Source organism: Callorhinchus milii, unplaced genomic scaffold, assembly GCF_018977255.1.
Source record: "Callorhinchus milii isolate IMCB2004 unplaced genomic scaffold, IMCB_Cmil_1.0 Scaffold21, whole genome shotgun sequence".
Lineage (NCBI taxonomy): Eukaryota > Metazoa > Chordata > Chondrichthyes > Chimaeriformes > Callorhinchidae > Callorhinchus > Callorhinchus milii.
Window position 1 is genome coordinate 4,042,355 of NW_024704762.1, and position 19,201 is coordinate 4,061,555.

General features: G+C 44.8%; 1 protein-coding gene across 3 annotated transcripts in view; it reads right to left on the reverse strand.

The window, feature by feature from the left end:
- Positions 1-810: 810 nt before the first annotated feature.
- The window catches only part of LOC103183531 (zinc finger and BTB domain-containing protein 7A), a 62,361-nt gene continuing 43,970 nt past the window's right edge, over positions 811-19,201 (reverse strand). For all 3 annotated transcript variants that reach the window (XM_042342681.1, XM_042342680.1, XM_007901081.2), the window contains exons 3-4: positions 10,702-11,874; positions 811-1,328 (exon numbers count right to left, since the gene is read on the reverse strand). In XM_042342681.1, coding sequence (XP_042198615.1) covers positions 848-1,328; positions 10,702-11,864 — 1,644 coding nt within the window. In that variant the 5' untranslated portion in view covers positions 11,865-11,874 and the 3' untranslated portion in view covers positions 811-847. The remainder of the gene's footprint in view (positions 1,329-10,701; positions 11,875-19,201) is intronic.

A 19,201-nucleotide genomic window follows, 5' to 3' on the forward strand; every position in this document is an offset into this window, starting at 1 on the left:
CTGAATCTTTTCAAACTCACGAGTGCCACACGCACACACGCACGCACACACACACACACGCGCGCTCTATGCGAAGTAAACTCTCTTTCGAAAACAGCTCAATCATTAGGTTTACGCAACCAGTCTGCAAGAAAACAGCAAAAAAGGTTGTGTTTTTTTAAAAAAAATATTATTCAACCTGAATCTGAAACTATATCGACTTAAAATTCTACGGAATTTGCGGTTTGCTGTAATCAATCTTTTTCTGCCCTGCATTTTGTACTGTATTTAGCTGTGAATAGGTTCTGTACATAGAAAATAAAAGCAACTTTGCACCAAACTATGAATTTAAAAAAAAACATAATTGAACATTGCCTCCTAATTAAAATTAGTAGTTGACCAACATCAATTTGAGTTTCCGTGGCGATGGTTGGGTTAGTACCTGTATCCCGCTTGTCCGTCAATACATTTATCACTTCATGGAGTCAGCAAGCATCTGACTTTGTACTGCAGAACAATCCCCTTCAGCCCCCAGACCTCCCCCCAACTCAATAGACAACCAAGGGTCTGCGTTATGTGCATCAATACTCAGGAGTGTCTGTGCCTGAGAAGCACAGAATTGGTCAACTCCTTAAGATTCTAGCAGTGATTTCCTTTGTCTAAACTGTGTAAAACAAGAAGTCTAGCAACTGGACTACCAAGCAATTTCTGACATTAAAGTAGAAAAAAAATTCCTTCTCGCCCATTTCCATTTAAAAAGGATGAGGAACTACTAATAGAAGGTTTGTGCCCCTTTTTCCCCTGCCCCCGCTTCTCTCCCCCTCCCCGACCCCCTGCCCCCCCCACCCACACTTTTCCATGATTTGGTTTAGCTTTTGCACAGCTCCTGTTTGCTAACATTGATCAAATCCTCATCTACATTCAGCCTTTCAGGCTCGTCGTTCTCCAAAATCTTGAAACAATCTTCTTGGGATGGATCTTCAAAGTGCTTTGGGTTGCCATTGTCTTCCAGCTCCATGCTTGCGTCAATCGCCCCTTCCGTGTCGGCCTCTCTGCAACCAGGGTCGCTTGAGGTTCCAGACACTGACATAGCGATGTCCCTCACCCGAGGCTTACGTCCCCTTGTGGAGGGGGTGCCGTTGCAGCCGTCCTTTTTAAGGTGCCTGTGAAGATGGTCCGAGCGGACAAAGGTCTTGAAACAGCTGTCACACTGGTAAGGGCGTAGACCGGTGTGAACGCGCATGTGATTCTTCAGGTCGTAGTTGTGGGCGAAGGCGGCTCCGCACTCCAGACACGTGTAGGGCTTCTCCCCTGTGTGCTTCCTCATGTGAACTTTTAATTTGTCCTGTCTAACATTACAAACACAAAGCAGAGGAACAGGTTAGAAATGTTATTCGACACGGGGAAGTTGAACCAAAAAGACTGCAAAGCTCGCACAACGGGTCTGTTCAGGATCCCCACCTACTTCATCTCTCTGAACAAAAGTACTGCCAGGTTTCTCCCCGTCTTGTTTGTATTACTGGCGGGGAAACTGCGTGACTGCCAGCAATGTGGAGTGAAGCCTGATTTGCATGGTAATAATAACAATCCTTGCATTTGATGTAGCGCCTTATCTCGTCTCCGAGACGTCTCAAAAGTGCTTCACAGGGTATACTGTAATGTGAATTGACTGTTTACCTTGTGGGTGAAACATGGCAGTTAATTTGCCATAGCAGTGTCCCACAAACACTTGTGGATTGAGTGACCAATTTTTTTGGAAGGAATTATCACCCCCAGAAAAGCGATCCGCCAATCGACTAACAACTGGGTTCATACTTACTGCTAGGTAAACAAAGGTGTGTGGAGAAAGGAAACTTACTAAGGAAACTTAAGGAGTAAGGCGAGTGCTCTAACCACTAAGCTACAGGACTCCGCTCTGTGAACTAATCTTCATCACGTTCAACTGGCTGAGCACTGCATTGCACTGAGCATTGCACAGTTGCTGCTTAAATCAGGTTAAAAATGACCCTTTAAAAACTCTTGCATGTGCTGACCTTTTAGGAACTGGGTAGCTAAATCAAGGTCCTTTTAGGAACTGGGTAGTTCCTAAAAACATCAGCTCCTCAAAACATCCAAAATCCACTCTTCAACCCCAAATGTGTCTGCGCTTCTTTACATATCTTCTGCAAAAAGCTAACGCAATGAAAGTAAAATTGGTAAATCGCTTTATGGCTGTTTGTTGGATTTGCTGTGTGCAAACTGGCTACTGCATTTGTCTACAAAATACAGTCACTACACTTTACAGTAAAAATCACGTGCAGTGCTTTGAGATACCTTGATGATGTGATAAGGTGCTATTTATCAAATCCAAGGATTATAATTTCACCCACAAAATAAACAGTCAATCCATTTTACAATATATTCTGTGAAGCCCTTTCAGCCGTCTCAACGATGTGATAAGGCGCTATATCAAAGGATTATTATTATAATAATAATTATGATCAATGAACAAAATGCCAGCTTATCCTACACTCTCAGTTGCTTCAGTCTATTGTGCTTCCTAGAAGCATTGCGTGGTACCAGCAACACAGGAAACATGATGTTCCATACAGTATTTGATCAATTAGACCGGAACTCAAACCTATAAAGTTTAATCTCAATCCAGATAATTATGCACTTCGTGTTTAGAAAAAAAAAGCTGTTAATCAAACCCTTTGACTATGTAGCATTGCTCTGCGCCTGGGAAAGTGCCCAAATTCCTGGAAACAATAGTCTCTTTAAAATTGGAATTCATGATGTAGCAAAAAAGGTTTCACAGGCAAAATAGTCAATATACCGAAGGCATAGCCAGAGAGGGATTTTTTTTTAAAAAAAGGTATTTCCTCAACATGCAGTGACAATAACAATCCTTGCTGAGTATCTGCATTTTAACACAACAACTTGCATATATATATATATATATATATATAACACCCCTCGCGGAGGGTAGTGTCCCAGAGCGATTTCACGTCAGGAAAGTGTCTGAAAGAGCTTTGCAGTATTTTATGTGCAGTGTCGTGGCTGCACTCTGAAAGCAAATGTGCCAGCTAATTTGTGCATAGCAAACTTCCCAGAAATAGCCACGATGTGAATGACCAACCAGCCAGTCGCTTGTTGGAGGGAGACTGACCAACTGACCGGAGGTCAAGTAGTGCATTCAGAACTTGACACAGACAGACATACACATTACTAAATTCTACGGGTGGAAATAACAGAACGTTTAATTGTAAAAACTACGTTAGGACTCTTCCCGGTGTGTTACTTCTGTCTCTGTTTGCTCAACTTCTCTGTCACGCAAACTTTTTCGATTTGATTGGCACGACTGCAGGCGTGTGCATGCGTGTGTGTCTGTACACGTCAGGATAAGGGTCAGCTGCAATGCCCATCACACCAGTAAAATAGCCTCCCATCACGGACTCTTAAGATGCACTTGTGCATAATAGCCATATTGGGTATTGTGTGGGTTTTGCTCTCACCCACCAAACACACATCAGTAGCTTCTGTCTGGCAAGCTTTCCCATTGATTGTCCAGCGAGGACCGTTAGGGCTTTGGCTTCCAGGGTTAACACGGGCTGGGTGGGAGGATTCCCTGCCCCCCCCACTGTGACTGGTCTGCCCTTCCAGGTCCTGCCCATGAGCCAGGATGGGCTGTGCTGTGATCAGCAGCGAGTGCCCTGGAATACTGCGGACCCGGATTGAAGACCGCCACAGAGGCTCGATTCCGAAATTCCGCTGCCAGGCACCAGTTCAGCTCCAAGGAGAACCCACATTACACTCGCGCCCCACCCCCCCCCCACCCCCAGGGGCATAGTACTTCAAAATAGCTTCCAAGGAGAAAGGGAGGAATAGAAACCGAAGAGACAGTGACTCAGTAACTGAAATTGAATTGGGAGCATTTAGCACATTCCTGGTACGTTATATGGGCTCCTCAGGAAGTTACGATGGTGCAGTGTTCGGTTTCTGGTGATCCTTGAGTGCGATCAGGGGCATTGGTGCATTTTGAAACAAATCTGAATTTTTGCAAGATATTTATTGAAACACTTGTTCCAACACATTGTTATCTTTGTTGCGACTTTCTTGAGACGGGTCTTGAAGGAGGCGGTGAGGCGGAGGGATTGCAGGGTGGAGTTCCAGAGGGTGGGGGCAGTGGCAGAAGGCCCTCCCGCCAATGGTGGGGTGGGCAAGTCGGGGGCCGTGAAGCAAGCCTGAGCCCGCTGAGCGGAGGGAGCGGGCAGGTTGGTAGGGGGTTAGAAGATCGCAGAGGTAAAAGCGAACAAGGCCACGGAGGGCTTTGAAGGTGAGGACCAGGATCTTGAACTGTATCCTCTGTGTGATGGGAAGCCGGTGGAATCGGGCGAGGATGGGGATGATAGGATTGCAGAGCCTGTTGCGGGAGAGGACACGGGAGCGAGAGTTGGGTGTCATCCGCATACTGTGGAAATTGACCCCGTGTCGGCGGATAATGTCACCAAGAGGGAGCATATAGATAGTGAAAAGGAGGGNAAAAAGGGAATTGAATAAATATTTGAAGACGATATAAAAAGGGTGGAAGGAGCAGAGAATTGGGGTTTGGGCAGCTGGCTTCAGTGATGGAGTTGGCACTAGTTGAAGCTCGGTGGCCCGATTTGCCTCCTGTGCTGCAATTGCCATGATTCCCGGTTAGTGAGCATAATCTATCAATAATAATACTGTCCTTGCATTTATCACATCGTTGAGACGTCTCAAAGTGCTTCACAAAATATATTGAATATATTTCACCCACAAAATATACAGTCAATTAATTCACTTTACACTGTGAAGCGCTTTGAGAAGCTCTCAAAGACTTGATAAGGCGCTATATCAAATGCAAGGATCATTATTATTGCTGTAAAATGGATTGACTGTGTATTTTGTGGGTGAAACGCAGCAGCCAATTGCACACAGCAGTGTCCCACAAACAGCCGTGGATCGAGTGACCAATTTTTTTTTCTAATCACACTCACTGGAAATCTGAAGGCTATGAGTTGCTCAATGGGTTACGATAATTATTCAGTGGCTGCTCTTACAGCACAATCCTCCTATCTCTTGCACCTCAAGATTCCATTTCCACTTGTGTGGCTCTTACTAGTCAACAAATGTTTTTTCCTCCTCGATCCAATTTGTGCAACTGGTCTGAACTGACCTGATTACTGACCCACCACTCATTACTGACCTCCCAACATACTTCTTCACTGGCCTTTCTTACAGTGGAGTTTAAGAGCTAAAACACTCGCAGGTTTTAAGGAAAACAGAAACATTAACATCCGAGCGGTTCACAGTATATATGCACTTTGGAGTTAAGACCACTATCTCTCTTCAAAGTCTAAAAGCCCAGCTCTAAAAGCTCTTAAAGACCGGAGTCAAGGATGGTATGTTGCCTCCCTGGTGCAACAGTCTTAGACATCGCAGAAAGGGTGGATAAAATTCTTCAGGGGGAAGGAGAACATCCAGAAGTGGTGGTCCAGGTGGGGATCCATGATATTGGTAAAAAAGGGCTGAGACTCTTCAGGGTCAATATCAAAATCTGGGGAAGATACTAAAGAATCGAACATCCAAGGTGGCGATCTCTGGATTGCTCCCTGTACCTCGGGCAAATAAGTACCTGAATGGCAGGATCAAGCATATGAATGCTTGGCTGGAGAAATGGTTCAGAAAAGAGGGCTTCAAGTTTCTGGATCATTGGGACCATTTCTGGTTTAGCAAACAAGATTGGTGAGCTGCAGCTCAAGTGGTCATAGGGGGATACAATGTAGTAGCAGTAACAGAGACTTGGCTCAAACAAGGACAGGAATGGGAGCTGAATATTCCTGACTACAATGTATTCAGGAGGGATAGGGAAGGAAAAAAAGGAGGGGCTGTGGCAATGTTAGTCAAAGATACGGTTAAAGCCGTGGAAAGGGTTGAGGTGCTGGAGGGCCCCAAAACGGAATCTATCTGATTAGAGTTAAGGAACAAAAAAGGAGCTGTTACGCTGGTAGGGGTGTACTATAGACCACCAAATAGTGGGAAGGAAATAGATGAGCAGATCTGCAAGCAGATCTCAGACAGATGCAAGGCCAATAGAGTCGTGACAATGGGGGACTTTAATTATCCCAACATAGACTGACAAAACAACAGCTCAAAGGGAAAGGAGGGGGAAATATTCCTATCAGTACGTTTCCATCCCAACAAGGAAGGAAGCAGTGCTAGATCTAGTTATGGGGAATCAAGTAGGGCAAGTGGAGCAGGTTTCAATGTGAGAGCATCTGGGCAATAGTGATCATAACATCATTAGGTTCAGAGTACATATGGAAAGAGACAAGGAACCATTTAAGGTGAAGATATTCAACTGGAAGAGCGCAAATTTCAGTGAGTTAAAAAGGGACCTAGCCAAGGTGGATTGGAAAGAAAGATTGGCGGGTAAAACAATCCTCCCTGGATGACAAAGGTAATTGTATCTAAAATGAAGCAGAAAAAGGAGGCGTATGACAAATGTCAAACCCAAGATACAGAAGACAACCAAATCGAATATAGGAAGTGCAGAAGAGGTTTAAAAAGGAAATAAGAGGGGCTAAAAGATTATACGAAAAAAGGTTAGCGGGTAACATTAAAGGAAATTCTAAAGTATTTTACAAACATATCAAAGCAAAAAGGCCAGAGTAGGGTGGGGCCAATTAAGGACCGAGTGGGAAATCTTATTGTGGAGGCAGAGGGCACGGCTGATGTGCTGAATGAGTACTTTGCATCTGTCTTCACAAAAGAAGTGGATGCACCAAATGCCGCAGTATCGGAGGAGAGGGGAGAGGAAATGGATAGGATAAGTATAAACAGAGAGGAAGTACTGAAAAGGTTGACTGTGCTGAAGGTGATAAGTCGCCCGGTCTGGACGGGATGCAGCCGAGGTTACTATGGGAGGCACCGGTACAAATAGCGGAGGCTTTGGCTACAATTTTTCAATCTTCGTTGGACACAGGAGTGGTGCCCGAGGACTGGAGAGTGGCCAATGTGACTGGAGACTGTACAAAAAGGGACAGAAGGACAAACCTGGGAACTCCAGGCCAGTGCCTAACATCAGTAGTGGGGAAACTCCTGGAGACTATAATCCGGGACAGAATAAATCTTCACTTAGAAGAATATGGGTTAATTAGGGACAGCCAACACGGATTTGTTAAAGGCAAATCTTGTCTAACAAATCTAATAGAATTTTTCGATGAGGTAACGGAGAGGGGATAAAGGTAGTGCAGTTGATGTAGTTTATATGGACTTTCAAAAGGCATTTGACAAAGTGCCACATGAAAGACTTGTAAGAAAGATAGAAGCCCATGGTATAAAAGGGACAGTGGCAGCGGATCCAGAACCGACTGGGAGACAGAAAGCAGAGAGTTGTGGTGAACGGTTGCTTTTCTGACTGGAGGGAAGTGTACAGTGGCGTCCCCCAGGGATCGGTATTAAGACCACTGCTCTTCTTAATATACATAAATGATCTGGACTTGGGTATAGCAAACACCATTTCCAAGTTTGCAGATGACACAAAGTTAGGTAGGGTGGGAAACAGTGAGAAGGAGAGCAGCCAACTGCAGGAAGACATAGACAGAATGGTAAAATGGGCGACACATGGCAGATGAGTGTCAATGTGGAGAAATGCGAAGTAATGCATTTTGGTAGAAAGAATGAGGGGAGCAATACAGACTGGTAATACAATCTTAAGGGGGTAAAAGAACAGAGAGACCTGGGGGTGCAGGTAAATGAATCATTGAAGGTGGCAGGACAGGTAGATAAGGCTGTAAAAAGGGCATATGGGATACTAGGCTTTATAAATAGGGGCATAGAGTACAAGAGTCAGGAGGTTATGATTAACCGATATAAACACTGGTTAGGCCTCAGTTAGAATACTGTGCCCAGTTCTGGGCACCGCACTATAGGAAGGATGTTAAGGCATTGGAAAGGGCGCAGAGGAGATTTACGAGGATGGTACCAGGAACGAGGGACCCTGATTATGAGGAAAGGCTGGAGAGGTTAGGATTATTCTCATTGAAGCAGAGAAGGTTACGAGGACCTAATAGAGGTCTTCAAAATCATGAGGGGATTTGATAGGTTAGAAAGGGAAAAACTGTTTCCACTGGTGGGTGTGTCGGTGACTTGAGGTCACAGATTCAAAATAGTCTCTAAAAGAAGCAGAGGAGAGGTGAGAAGAAATTTCTTCACGCAGCGAGTTGGTCGAATCTGGAACGCATTGCCTGAAAGGGCGGTCGAGGCCGATTCGGTAACTACTTTTGAAAACGCGGTGGATGGGTATTTGAGGAGGACGGGTTTGCGGGGTCATGGGGAAAGGGCTGGGGAGTGGGACTGACATTACATTGCTCTTTTCAAAGAGCCGCTCAAACTCGATGGGCCGAATGGCCTCTTTTTGTGCTGTAGGATTCTGTGATTCTATGAAATAACAGACTGAACTGGACAATTAATATGAAAACATTAGCGTAAAAGGCAGAAACATCTTGGACCCGAATGCAGTAAAAAGAGAACGACTTCTGCATCAGAACAATCAATTGTAAACCTTTTGCGTTTTTTGCATTCAGGTCCCTAACCTGAAACAATTTTAAAAATAAGGACTCCTAATGTAACGTTTATCTAGAATATTAGAATATTACAGCACTGAAGGAGGCCATTTGGCCCATTGTGTCTATACTGGCTCTTTGGATGAGCTGCCCAATCGGTCCTACTTCCCTGCTCTTTCCTCCTTATTGAGCATCTTTTTATAATTAATACATTGGGGATTATTATTAGTCGTATTATTTGTGCTCGCTTCTGTGCAGTCGCTAACTCCCCCAAACTGGAGCCAATTGCATTTAACCCATTGTCGGGTTCTTTCGATATACTCTTTAATATTGTTAATTCTCAGATATTAACCCAATTTCCCTTGATTGCACTCATGAATGAATTTGGCTTCAACATTCTTTTACAGTAGGACGATCTGCATACCGATCACACAAAAAAACATTCTACACCCCATTTGTGCCCCACCTAGTTAGTGATAATTCACGCCACTCTATATTGACTCCCCGAACAGTATTTTTTTTTGTCAACCGGGTGTCTGACACTTTTGGAAACCCATCGCCATGCTTAAGAGTATCCAAACCAAACGGAGAATTTCATGCATTCCCACCTACACATGGAAATTCCTAAGATAAGATTGTTGGATTGGAATTTGCTCTCTCTCTCCCTGGAGAGAAGCACTCTGTTTATCTAATTCCAGAGAGTCTTGAGAGCAGATAATTATTTGGGGAGGACAAGTTTGTGCAGGGTTATAGGGAGAGCACGGGGGAGTGGGATTGATTTTCAAAGTGCCGGCACAGACATGATAATAATAATCCTTGCATTTGATATAGCGCTTTTCACATCTTCTAGACGTCCCAAAGAGCTTCACAGAATATACTGTAAAGTGAATTGACTGTATATTTGTGGGCGAACGCAGCAGCCAATTGCGCACAGCAATGTCCCACAAACAGTCGTGGATTGAAAATGACCAATTTATTATTGTTTTGTTTTGGAGGGATTATTATTAGGCTCTGTGTGGAGTAAGGAAACTTGCCCAAGGTTTCGCCCTCTGCCTGGAATTGAACTCAGGTCTCTCGCTTGCAAAGCGAGTGCTCTAACCACTGAGCTACAGGACTCCACGGGCCAAATGTCCTCCTTCTGTGCTGTATAATTCTATGATTCTATGACTGCCCAATCACTAGAAATAGTTTCTTTCTGTTGATCTTTCGTAATTGTGAAAAGCAAACGAGACAATATATAACTTCAAGTTGTTGTTGTTGGGATGGAGACAGATACAGCAAGTCCAACATTCCATCACCACTGGCTCAATGTATTCTGAAACTCAAACACCCTGAATAGCAGCGATTAACCTAGGTTCCTCACTAAGTCAGTCAGGAACCTGGGTATCTTGTTTGACCCTGAACTGTCCTTTCTCACCCACATCCGCACCATGACCGGCACTGCCTACCACCACCTCCGCAACACTGCCAGACTCCGCCACTGCCTCACCCCTCAGGCTACCGAGACCCTCAACCACACATTCATCACATCAAGGCTCGATTATGGAAATTCCCTCCTCATCAGCCTTCCCAACTCTTCCTTTCACAAGCTGCAGATCATCCAAAACTCTGCAGCTCGTGTACTCTCCTGCACTAGGCTCCGTGACCCCATCACTCCCACCCTCGCCCGACTCCACTGGCTCCCCATTCCCCACAGGATCGAATTCAAGATCCTCGTGCTCACTTTCAAGGCCATCCCTGGCCTTGCCCCTTCCTACCTCTCTGACCTGCTGACTCACAACCAACCTGCCCGCTCCCTCCGTTCAGCGGGCTCCGGCCTGCTCCATGTCTTCCACACTCCCTACCATCAGTGGCCGGGCTTTCAGCCTCTCTGCCCTCACACTCTGGAACTCCATCCCACAGTCTCCCTTCGCCTCGCTTCCTCCCTTGCCTCCTTCAAGGCCGGTCTCAAGACTCTCTTCTTCGATCGTGCCTTCAGTCACCCTCCCACCTCTCTGCCTTCCCTCACCCCTACCCCACCCCTCCCCCATGCTAGGGTCCTGACCTCTGACTGTCCAGCACCTTGGGACGTGACAGGCGCTCTATAAATCCAATTTTGTTGTTGTTGTGTTGATTGCCAGGATTGCCTTGAAGCAAACAATCATTGACTTACCTTGTGAATCGGACTGCACAAATGTTACATTCGTATGGTTTCTCTCCTGTGTGAGTCCGGATATGGCGTGGCAGTTTCCCTGCTCCCTGAATCACCTTCCCACAGATGGGGCACTTCTGGAATGCCTTCGCCCTCACTTTCTTCTCGCTCTTTTTGGACCAAGATGGGTAAACCTCGCCCTCGTGCGAGGGGCTGAAAAAACTAAAGTAACTTTCGAGATCGTTTTCGTCTTTGACTTTGCCGTGCGAGGCGTCTACTGAGTTAATGATTTGCTCGAGGAAAGCCCTGGAGGAGAGGGCTTCATCTTCTTCCAGGTTCATCTCCTGTTTGATGTCACTTGGAGTAAAATGTGAATGCATGCCGAGCTCTTGGTGGTCGAGGAGTTCTGGATGGTCCAAGAGCCCCTCTTCATCCTGGAAGCCACTGTAGTCTCCATTCTGCGAAGGAGAACACGAAGGATCCATCACCGGTTCCCTCTCAAGCCAATAAACAGGCTTGTCCCTGGTGCTGCCGCTGTTTTCTTTGGGCTGGTCGTTCAACATGGTGTCTGGATACACCATCCCTTCTTCTTTCTGTGCCAGACTCTCACTGACTCCATTCTTGTAGTGCAGTCTTTGAATCTCTTCCAGTTCAAGTTCTGTCCATTGGCCCACCATGTGTCCATTGGCGGGGCTGCTTTGGAAGTACTCAAGATATTCTTTTGCTCGGTGGAGGTTTTTGGGATCAATTTGATCTACATAATCCGCCAGCTCTTTACTGGACAGAGCATTTGATGCCAGGAGGTCGTGGCAGACTTCGCTCACACACTGGATCTCCAGTAGTCTCGCGGCATTTAATATCTCATTTACATTCGAAGTGCTTATAGTCAGAGTTGCTGTGTAGGCAAACTCCAATAGTGCTGAGAGAGCTTCTGCTGTGACGAAGTCTATTTCATAAATATTCTGTTGGTCCACAAAGGCCCCTGATGTGAAGAGCTTTTTGAAGTACTGGCTGGAGGCTGCAAGGACAGATCGATGTGTCCTGAATTCTTGGCCATCCACTATGATAATGGCATCACACAGATAGCCAAAGTTCCTCTGTTCATTAAGACTGCCGAGAAGATCACTACTGTGATCAGGGAATGGGATACCTATAAGGCCATCTACTCCATCTGCCATTTTCATGAGTAAAAGTCTGGAGGGAGAAAGAAAAACAGTAGAGAGTGAGCACCAGAATGATGTTTAATACAGTATTCAAAATAAGCACAAAGAACCAATTACAAAGACCAATGGTCTGCAGGACTGCATTGTCTCCTTGCATGATGGGGAATAAAAAAAATAATTTGGTTACTCAATCCACAACTGTTTGTGGGACTGCTGTGTGCAATTGATTGCTGCGTTTTGTCCACATAATATACGGTCTATTCACTTCACAGAATCACGCCTGGACGACTGCCTTGTTTTGCATTGCTGGTAATTACATAGTGCAAGTTAGGCTTCAAAAGTTAGGTTTCAAAGCCACTGGAGGCCCCATCCTGACACTGGAAACACTGCACTGCGTGAACGTTCCAGTTTCCATCACGAATTGGGCAGACCAGCACACAGGCAAGGAATGGCACTGCACTGAGCTTACCCGAGTCACCTTTTACACACAGCTGTTTAAAAGGGAAGTTCAACGTGGCCTCATGACATCGAGCCCCATGTTTTACAACAGAGACGCGATAAGGCCCCATATCAAATGCAAGGATTATTATTATATTATAATATTTAAGATCTTAGAACAGCCTTAGCCTGTATGGCAGTAATATCCAACACAGTGATGGACCAATTGCAGAAGAATTTTAATAGAATTAAGAGTTTAGACCATTCAATCCTTTGGTAGTTCAGCAAATGTATCCAATGATTAGCGAGGCCGGACAGATCACTGAGCTTCCAAATTTAATCTCAGCTGAGCTCTTAGTAGGCTGCTCCTGATCAATAACCATCATCTCTCCTACAAGGACTCCAGATGTTGGGTGAGAACGGATCAGGTGAGGGCAGGATCGGGCTCGGCTGTGACGCCTCTCATAGTTGAGTACAGGCCTACGACATTCACAGTCAAAGCATTTGGTTGCGGTCCTGGAGTGTGGAATCACACCTCGCGAGCAGGAGAAAGACGCTCATCCATTATAAAGGGACAACCATCATTTAATAAAAAAGCGTTTGTTACGATTTTTGCGTGTGTTTGGGGTGGGCAAAAAGAGACCGAAGGAAAGTTACGAGAGCTTAAATCTCGGTGAGTCACCACATCAGGAACAAATGACACACTGATCGTGGTGTAGGTCACTGTGACCATCCGTGCGCTCGTTAAGATGCAGAACAAACTCAAGCAGATTAGAAGTGAAACTCCCCTGTGTTGGTGTTAAAAGTTTGCAAAGGTGACTCATCATCCCACTACACAGATTGGGTCAATTCCCTGCCGTTTCTGATTCTTTTTTGAGCCAGAATTCATTTAATACCCACACTCACACACAATCAACCACCCACTACACACACACACAAACGCACACCCATAACGCACACACACACCACACACAAAGTACACAACCACACCAACGCACACACACAGTTCATTTCAAGATCTACCTCTTCGACTGCACTTTTGGTCATATTTCTCCTGCCACCCCCTTCAGCTCCCACCCCTAGTTTGGGTGCAAGCCATTATTGTTTAAAGCGCTTTGGGACTTCCTCCCAACGTGAAAGACTTATATAAATTGAAATTTGTATTGTATTGTGATTGAGCAGAACATCTCAAAATGCTTCACGGGAGATAGGAGGTAGACCTTGAAATAGACTTTGCGTGTGTGTATTCGCAAAATCGAATCAGAAACAGCATTGAATTGGCACTAACTTGTCTTGTAATATATATTGTACATATTAAATGTATTTCTTGAAATATTAAAGTTCTTGAAACAAAATTCAAAACCTTTTAACCAAATAAAAGTTGAAATTTTCCTATTGGCACTCAAGGTTTTAAAAATGTTATTGGCGAGCTGGCCGCAGGCTTCAATCTTTTTTTAACGAATCGTATCGACATTCACCACCAGCGGAACTCTCCCCGTTAAGGGTGAGAATTATCAAACCGCGAGCCCTGTACAATTCTCGCTTCGAAATCATTCCAATCCTCAAAGTGGCGTCCAGTCACTTTCACGGCAAAACAGCAGAGCAAATCCCTATTGAAGTTTACACTACATTTTTCCAAAACCTACAAAATAAACAGTCACTACAGTTTACAGTAAATACCACAAAGCACTTTGAGGCGCTCGTGACGTGTGGGTGCTATATCGAATGCAAGGAATTTTTTTTTAATGTACAACAAAGCTAAGCTTTTTTAGTCCTAATTCTCTCCCCTCGTGTCCTGAAGCCAACAACTGACAGTAGAGTACAGTTCCTTGGATCTTGTGTTGGCAGCTATCCCGTGGGTGGCTAGACAGAGTGTTGTGGACTATTTGTCATGCGGGGAGAGAGGTATCACAGCCAAGTTTGATCACTTCCTCCCTTGACATCTTCACACACACACACACACAGAGTTTCTAACAAATTGAGAGGAGCACAAAGTAACAGTCAGGAGCAAGAAGTCTGCGCCCCCACCCCATTCCCCCCACACATAGCTAGAGAACAACGAGGACTACCGCAATTTCCCTCATATTATCTTTTTAAAAAAGTTCAGAGAAACGATCTGTTGTCAATCGGTGCTCTCAATGGCAAGCTATCAATGGTGATAGTTGAAGAGAAAATACAATGCCCACAATTATTCTGAACTCACGTATCTGTGGATCTCAGATTGTGCAGTACATTACACCCAGTACTATGCACGAAGATACCATCAGATACCACTCCCATTCCTAGCCATGACATTGCATCACCCCTTAAAATATAAACCAGAGATTGGCTGAGAGCTTGGCGGTTGGACCCTATTTACTTATTACTGGAAGCACTTCTCTTATGGTTCGAATAGCAGATTATTTCAATTAGGCACATAGGAACCGCGCTAAAGACTGAATCCAAATAAACTGACGTTAGCAGTTACTCTTAAATGAGAAGGAAGTACACCAACTCCCCGCAAAAACCTCTCTGGCTGAAAATGACTCGTGGGAGACAATCTGGTCCGCCAACAATCGAAAAACAAACTGCCCAGTTTTGAACATGCAATCTGGAGGTCCGACATCAGGTTACAGGTTACTGGGAACACTCAGCAGGTCAGGCAGCATCTACGGAGATAGGAAAGTGAGTCAACATTTCGGGTCCACGACCCTTTGTCAGAACTGGAACTGTTCCCAACCTGAAACTGTTCCCTTACATCGGTGGTCCAACCTTTTGGCTGCTGAGGGCTGGATGCCCTATTTGAGAAACGTGTGTAGGACGCACAAGCAGTATTTTTGAATTTCCCTTCCAGAAACATAATATTATTTACAGGTTACTGACGGGTCAGATGAAATGGAGGGAGGCGCCTCTAAAGAGAAATGCAAGAGACAGCGGATTCCAATAATTGACTGGGTCCCTTTCTCCATCAATTTACCCCAAGAGATGATAATAATAATAATCGTTGCATTTGATATAGCGCCTTATCACGTCTTCGAGACGTCTCAAAGCGCCTCACAGAATATACTGTAAAGTGAATTGAATGCATATTTTGTGGGTGAAAATGATGAGCTGATTTTCAGTGATGGGCTTCAATATAATTCTGAAGTTTTAAGTTAAGAGATTGTTGAGCAATTGCTCTACGAGTTGAGAGATCTTGCGACGCACCCTCACAGTTCAGCAGTATGTCAACACTCAGATGAATAATGGCCACTTGGCCAAGATAAGTGAGACAACGATACCCCCAATTAAAGGAAAAAAGGTCTTTGAGAGGGGAGAAAAATTGAGGAGGCAATTAGCGGCAAGGAAGGAAGGAACAACATTTTAGACACACAAATGGCTGCCTTGTGTATTGAGAGATCTGTGGTTATTAGTCCATCACTGAGTTAATGGAGCATTAGTGGGATCAGTGAGTTCATTTCGTAAAAGGCTAAGCATTAAAATAAGCCCCAGCGTTGAGGCTTGGTTTTGGTGAGCGAAGCTGGGAGGCGACGACTTGTTCCAGCACTTTGGAGAGGACGGGCAGGTTGGAGAGGAATCAGAAGCTGGAGGGGTCACATGAAGGGTTCTTGAGGGGAAGGGGCAACAGTGGCGAGTTTGAAAGGGGGAGATACTGTGCCAGAGGAGAGTGAAATGCTGATGATGTCAGCTAGCAGGGGAACCTGGGTGGGCAGGAGTGGTGTGGTGATGGGGTCAAGTGAGCAGGTGGTAGGTTTTGGGGCAGACACAGGAAACTATTTCTTTACACAGAGGTGAAATAGGTTACCGGAAAGAGACTGGAATTCTGTTTGGATTGGATCAAATGGGCCAAAGGGTATTCTTCATCTGATTTCCCTGTTGTGAATACAATGAAGTGAGCAGTTCACCCTGGAATTCAATGGTGAACCTCCGATGATGGAAGGTCATCCAGTCTGTTCATGCTTCGGTTTGGTTTTGGGCAGGGTACAAGTGTGTACTCGATCACATCCATATAAGGGAATGGCATGGTATTCTCCACACGTCCTTTCACCTCTGGAAACTGGCTTTAAACCAGACATGATTGATGGAATTATAGCTCTCTCGACACTAGTTCTAACAGTCCGACTGAATTGTGTATGCCCAGGGCTGCAACGTAGTTCTTATTAAGCTCAGAAACATACCAAGCTGCCAACAATGTGGAACTTAGCAAAACTGACAGCTTAAAAGACTATAAATTTACATTGGTTTAATTCATAGAAACAAACCTATTCTGCACAGGAGGCCATTTAGCCCACTGTGTCTGTGCCATATCGCCATTTGTATTAATTCCAATCTCCAGCTCTTTAATATTTTGACTATTCAGCTGCTCATTTGGTTCCATTGATCCGGCCGCAGTAACGATTCACAGTGGAATTTGTAAATTCCAAACACTAACAACTCTCTGAGTTTATTCCACCCTTTGGAACTCCAACCACAGACCCTCACCCCACCCCACTTTCCTCCTTCAAGACCTTCCTCTTCGAATGCATCTTCAGTCACCCTCCTAACCCCACCCTCCCTGCCCTCCCACCCCTTCCGATTTCAACCTTCAGCTCGGGTGCAAATCCTTGACTGTCCAGCACCTTGGGACGTCCTCCCAACGTGAAAGGCGTCTATACACATGTGATTTGTTGTTGAAGAAACTTCTTCTCTCTTAAAAATTCTGAGAGGCAGTCTTTCAAACCAGGGTTAAGTCTATGATAAGACAATACAATACAGGGAATTTCATTTTGCACTTAACTGGTGTGGTAGCTATCTTGGTAGTGTTCAGTGTTGAACATGGAGTGAGACATATCGCTCTTTATAGAGTATAAATCCATTATTCTGCCTAAAAGGCTTGAAAGTAAAATGCACAAAATACATTTCGCAAAATGAATATAGTCCTGCGCTGCAGCAGCTATTTTAATAATGAAAAATTCTGTACAAAGCATAAATCAGGACTCCCGATCATTGGATGCAATGATGATTTTCATAGCTTCGTGAAATTTATAAGCTGTGTGTGCTCAGCTCTAAGAATAGGTTGAACTGGGGGATTGCAATTGAGTACTGATTGGCATAACGTGGACGAATACATGTTGGATTACAGGAACGTATAATAATAATGGAATTTCACTAAGAGGAGAAAAACAGGCTTGTAAGTCAATTTCATCTCTTTAAAAAAAATACAGAATCCCTATAAGAGTTTCTACATTGGAGCAATCCTCCAAGGAAGGTTTTGTTTTTGTGAGTCTCACCTGAGCATCACCCAGCGACACAGGCTGCAAATACTTAAAGACTTTCCAGCTCACAAAATGCTCTGCCTCGAACAGATCACGGTAAACAACAACAAATTACATTTGCACAGAGTCTTTCACGTTATGCAATGTCAGGAGGCTGGGGGTTGGGATCAGGACGAATGGAGGGGCGGGCGGCAGGAAGGTGACTCAAGGCACGGTCAAGAGAAGGGTCTTGATATGAGCATTGAAGGAGGCCAGGGAGGGGACGAAGCAAAGGGACTGTGGGATGGATTTCCAATGGACAGGGGCAGAGAGGCTGAAGGCCTGACCGCCAATGGTGGTCTGTTAATCCTCGTTTTAAGGAGGCTTCCAAATGCACTGGATAGTAAACACAGCACTTCAGTGAAACCAGATATTATACCGGATTGATTTTCTTTAATGGTCCAGTGGACATTATATAATAAGGGATAAAGTCTTACTGCAAGTTGGTGCTTAATGCTACGATGATCTCTCCATATCAGTTATGTGCACTGCTAATGTGCCAAACATTAGCACAGAGACGAATAAATAATTACAGTGATTCGAATACACCAGACAGCTAGAGTATTAATGTCGTTAAAATGTTTCTTCCTCAACAAATGTTCTACCCTTCCAAAGTCCTTTTCACTTTTATTGAGACGTTCTTACTTCACCAACTCGCTAGCCTTTACTCATGTGTGAGCCTGGACAATGAGTGTTGGCAAGGCAATGAACAGGGTGTGTGGGGGGTGAGAGAGTGTGTGCATATGAAAGTTTAGCTCAGTGTATTTTTTCAGGAAGGGAGCACTGGATAGCTATCACAAGCGGGAATCCTGATTGATGGGCTACTGAAGGCAATTGTAGTACCCCTACTACTACTCCATGAACTCAGATCAGCTAATTCAGCAAAGTGAATTGGTCTGACTGCATTTTGTGGCCAACGCAGCAGCCAATATGCACACTGCAATGCGCCACAAACAGCCATGGAGTGAGTGACCAACTTTATTTGGGGGAATTGCTGGCCAGGACACCGGGAGAAATTCCCTTCTCTTTTCGGATAGCACCATGGGATCTTTAGCGTCCATCTGCACAAGCAGACAGGACCTCAGTTTAATGTCTCATCTTAAATATGGCATTGGTGGTGAGGAGCAATTTAACTGGATGTGCTGTAAGCAGGTGAATCAAAAGCAAGATGGAAGGACTTTTCTCTGTAAAGTCTGTAAAGCCATCAACACAATTTATACTATAAAACTAGCAGACCACGTAAATTCTGACAGACCCAGGATTACCTCCAGGCACGGTTGCAAAATCAAACAAATGCTCGGGTACGAGAGATGGAAAAGCATAATCCCCAAATCCATCCAATTACAGCAACTAACGATCCAAAGACCCATCCCGTAAACCAGGCAGTGAGATGACTGCCAGTCAAGCAAGACTGAACATGTAGAAAAAGAGCCTATCTTGTTTCAGATTTATTTAGTGTGTGTCCACAGTGAGGTTCAATACTATATCAGACCCGTCAGTAAGAAAGGCTGGGGTGCAGTGGGAGAAGGCATTTAAGACTTTTTGCACACTGGAGCTTTTTGAATTCGACACCGATGCCATCACTTGACGGAGACTGGAGGGGGGAGTGAAGGGAGAGAGGGAAAGAGTAGGGACTGGCGTTAACTA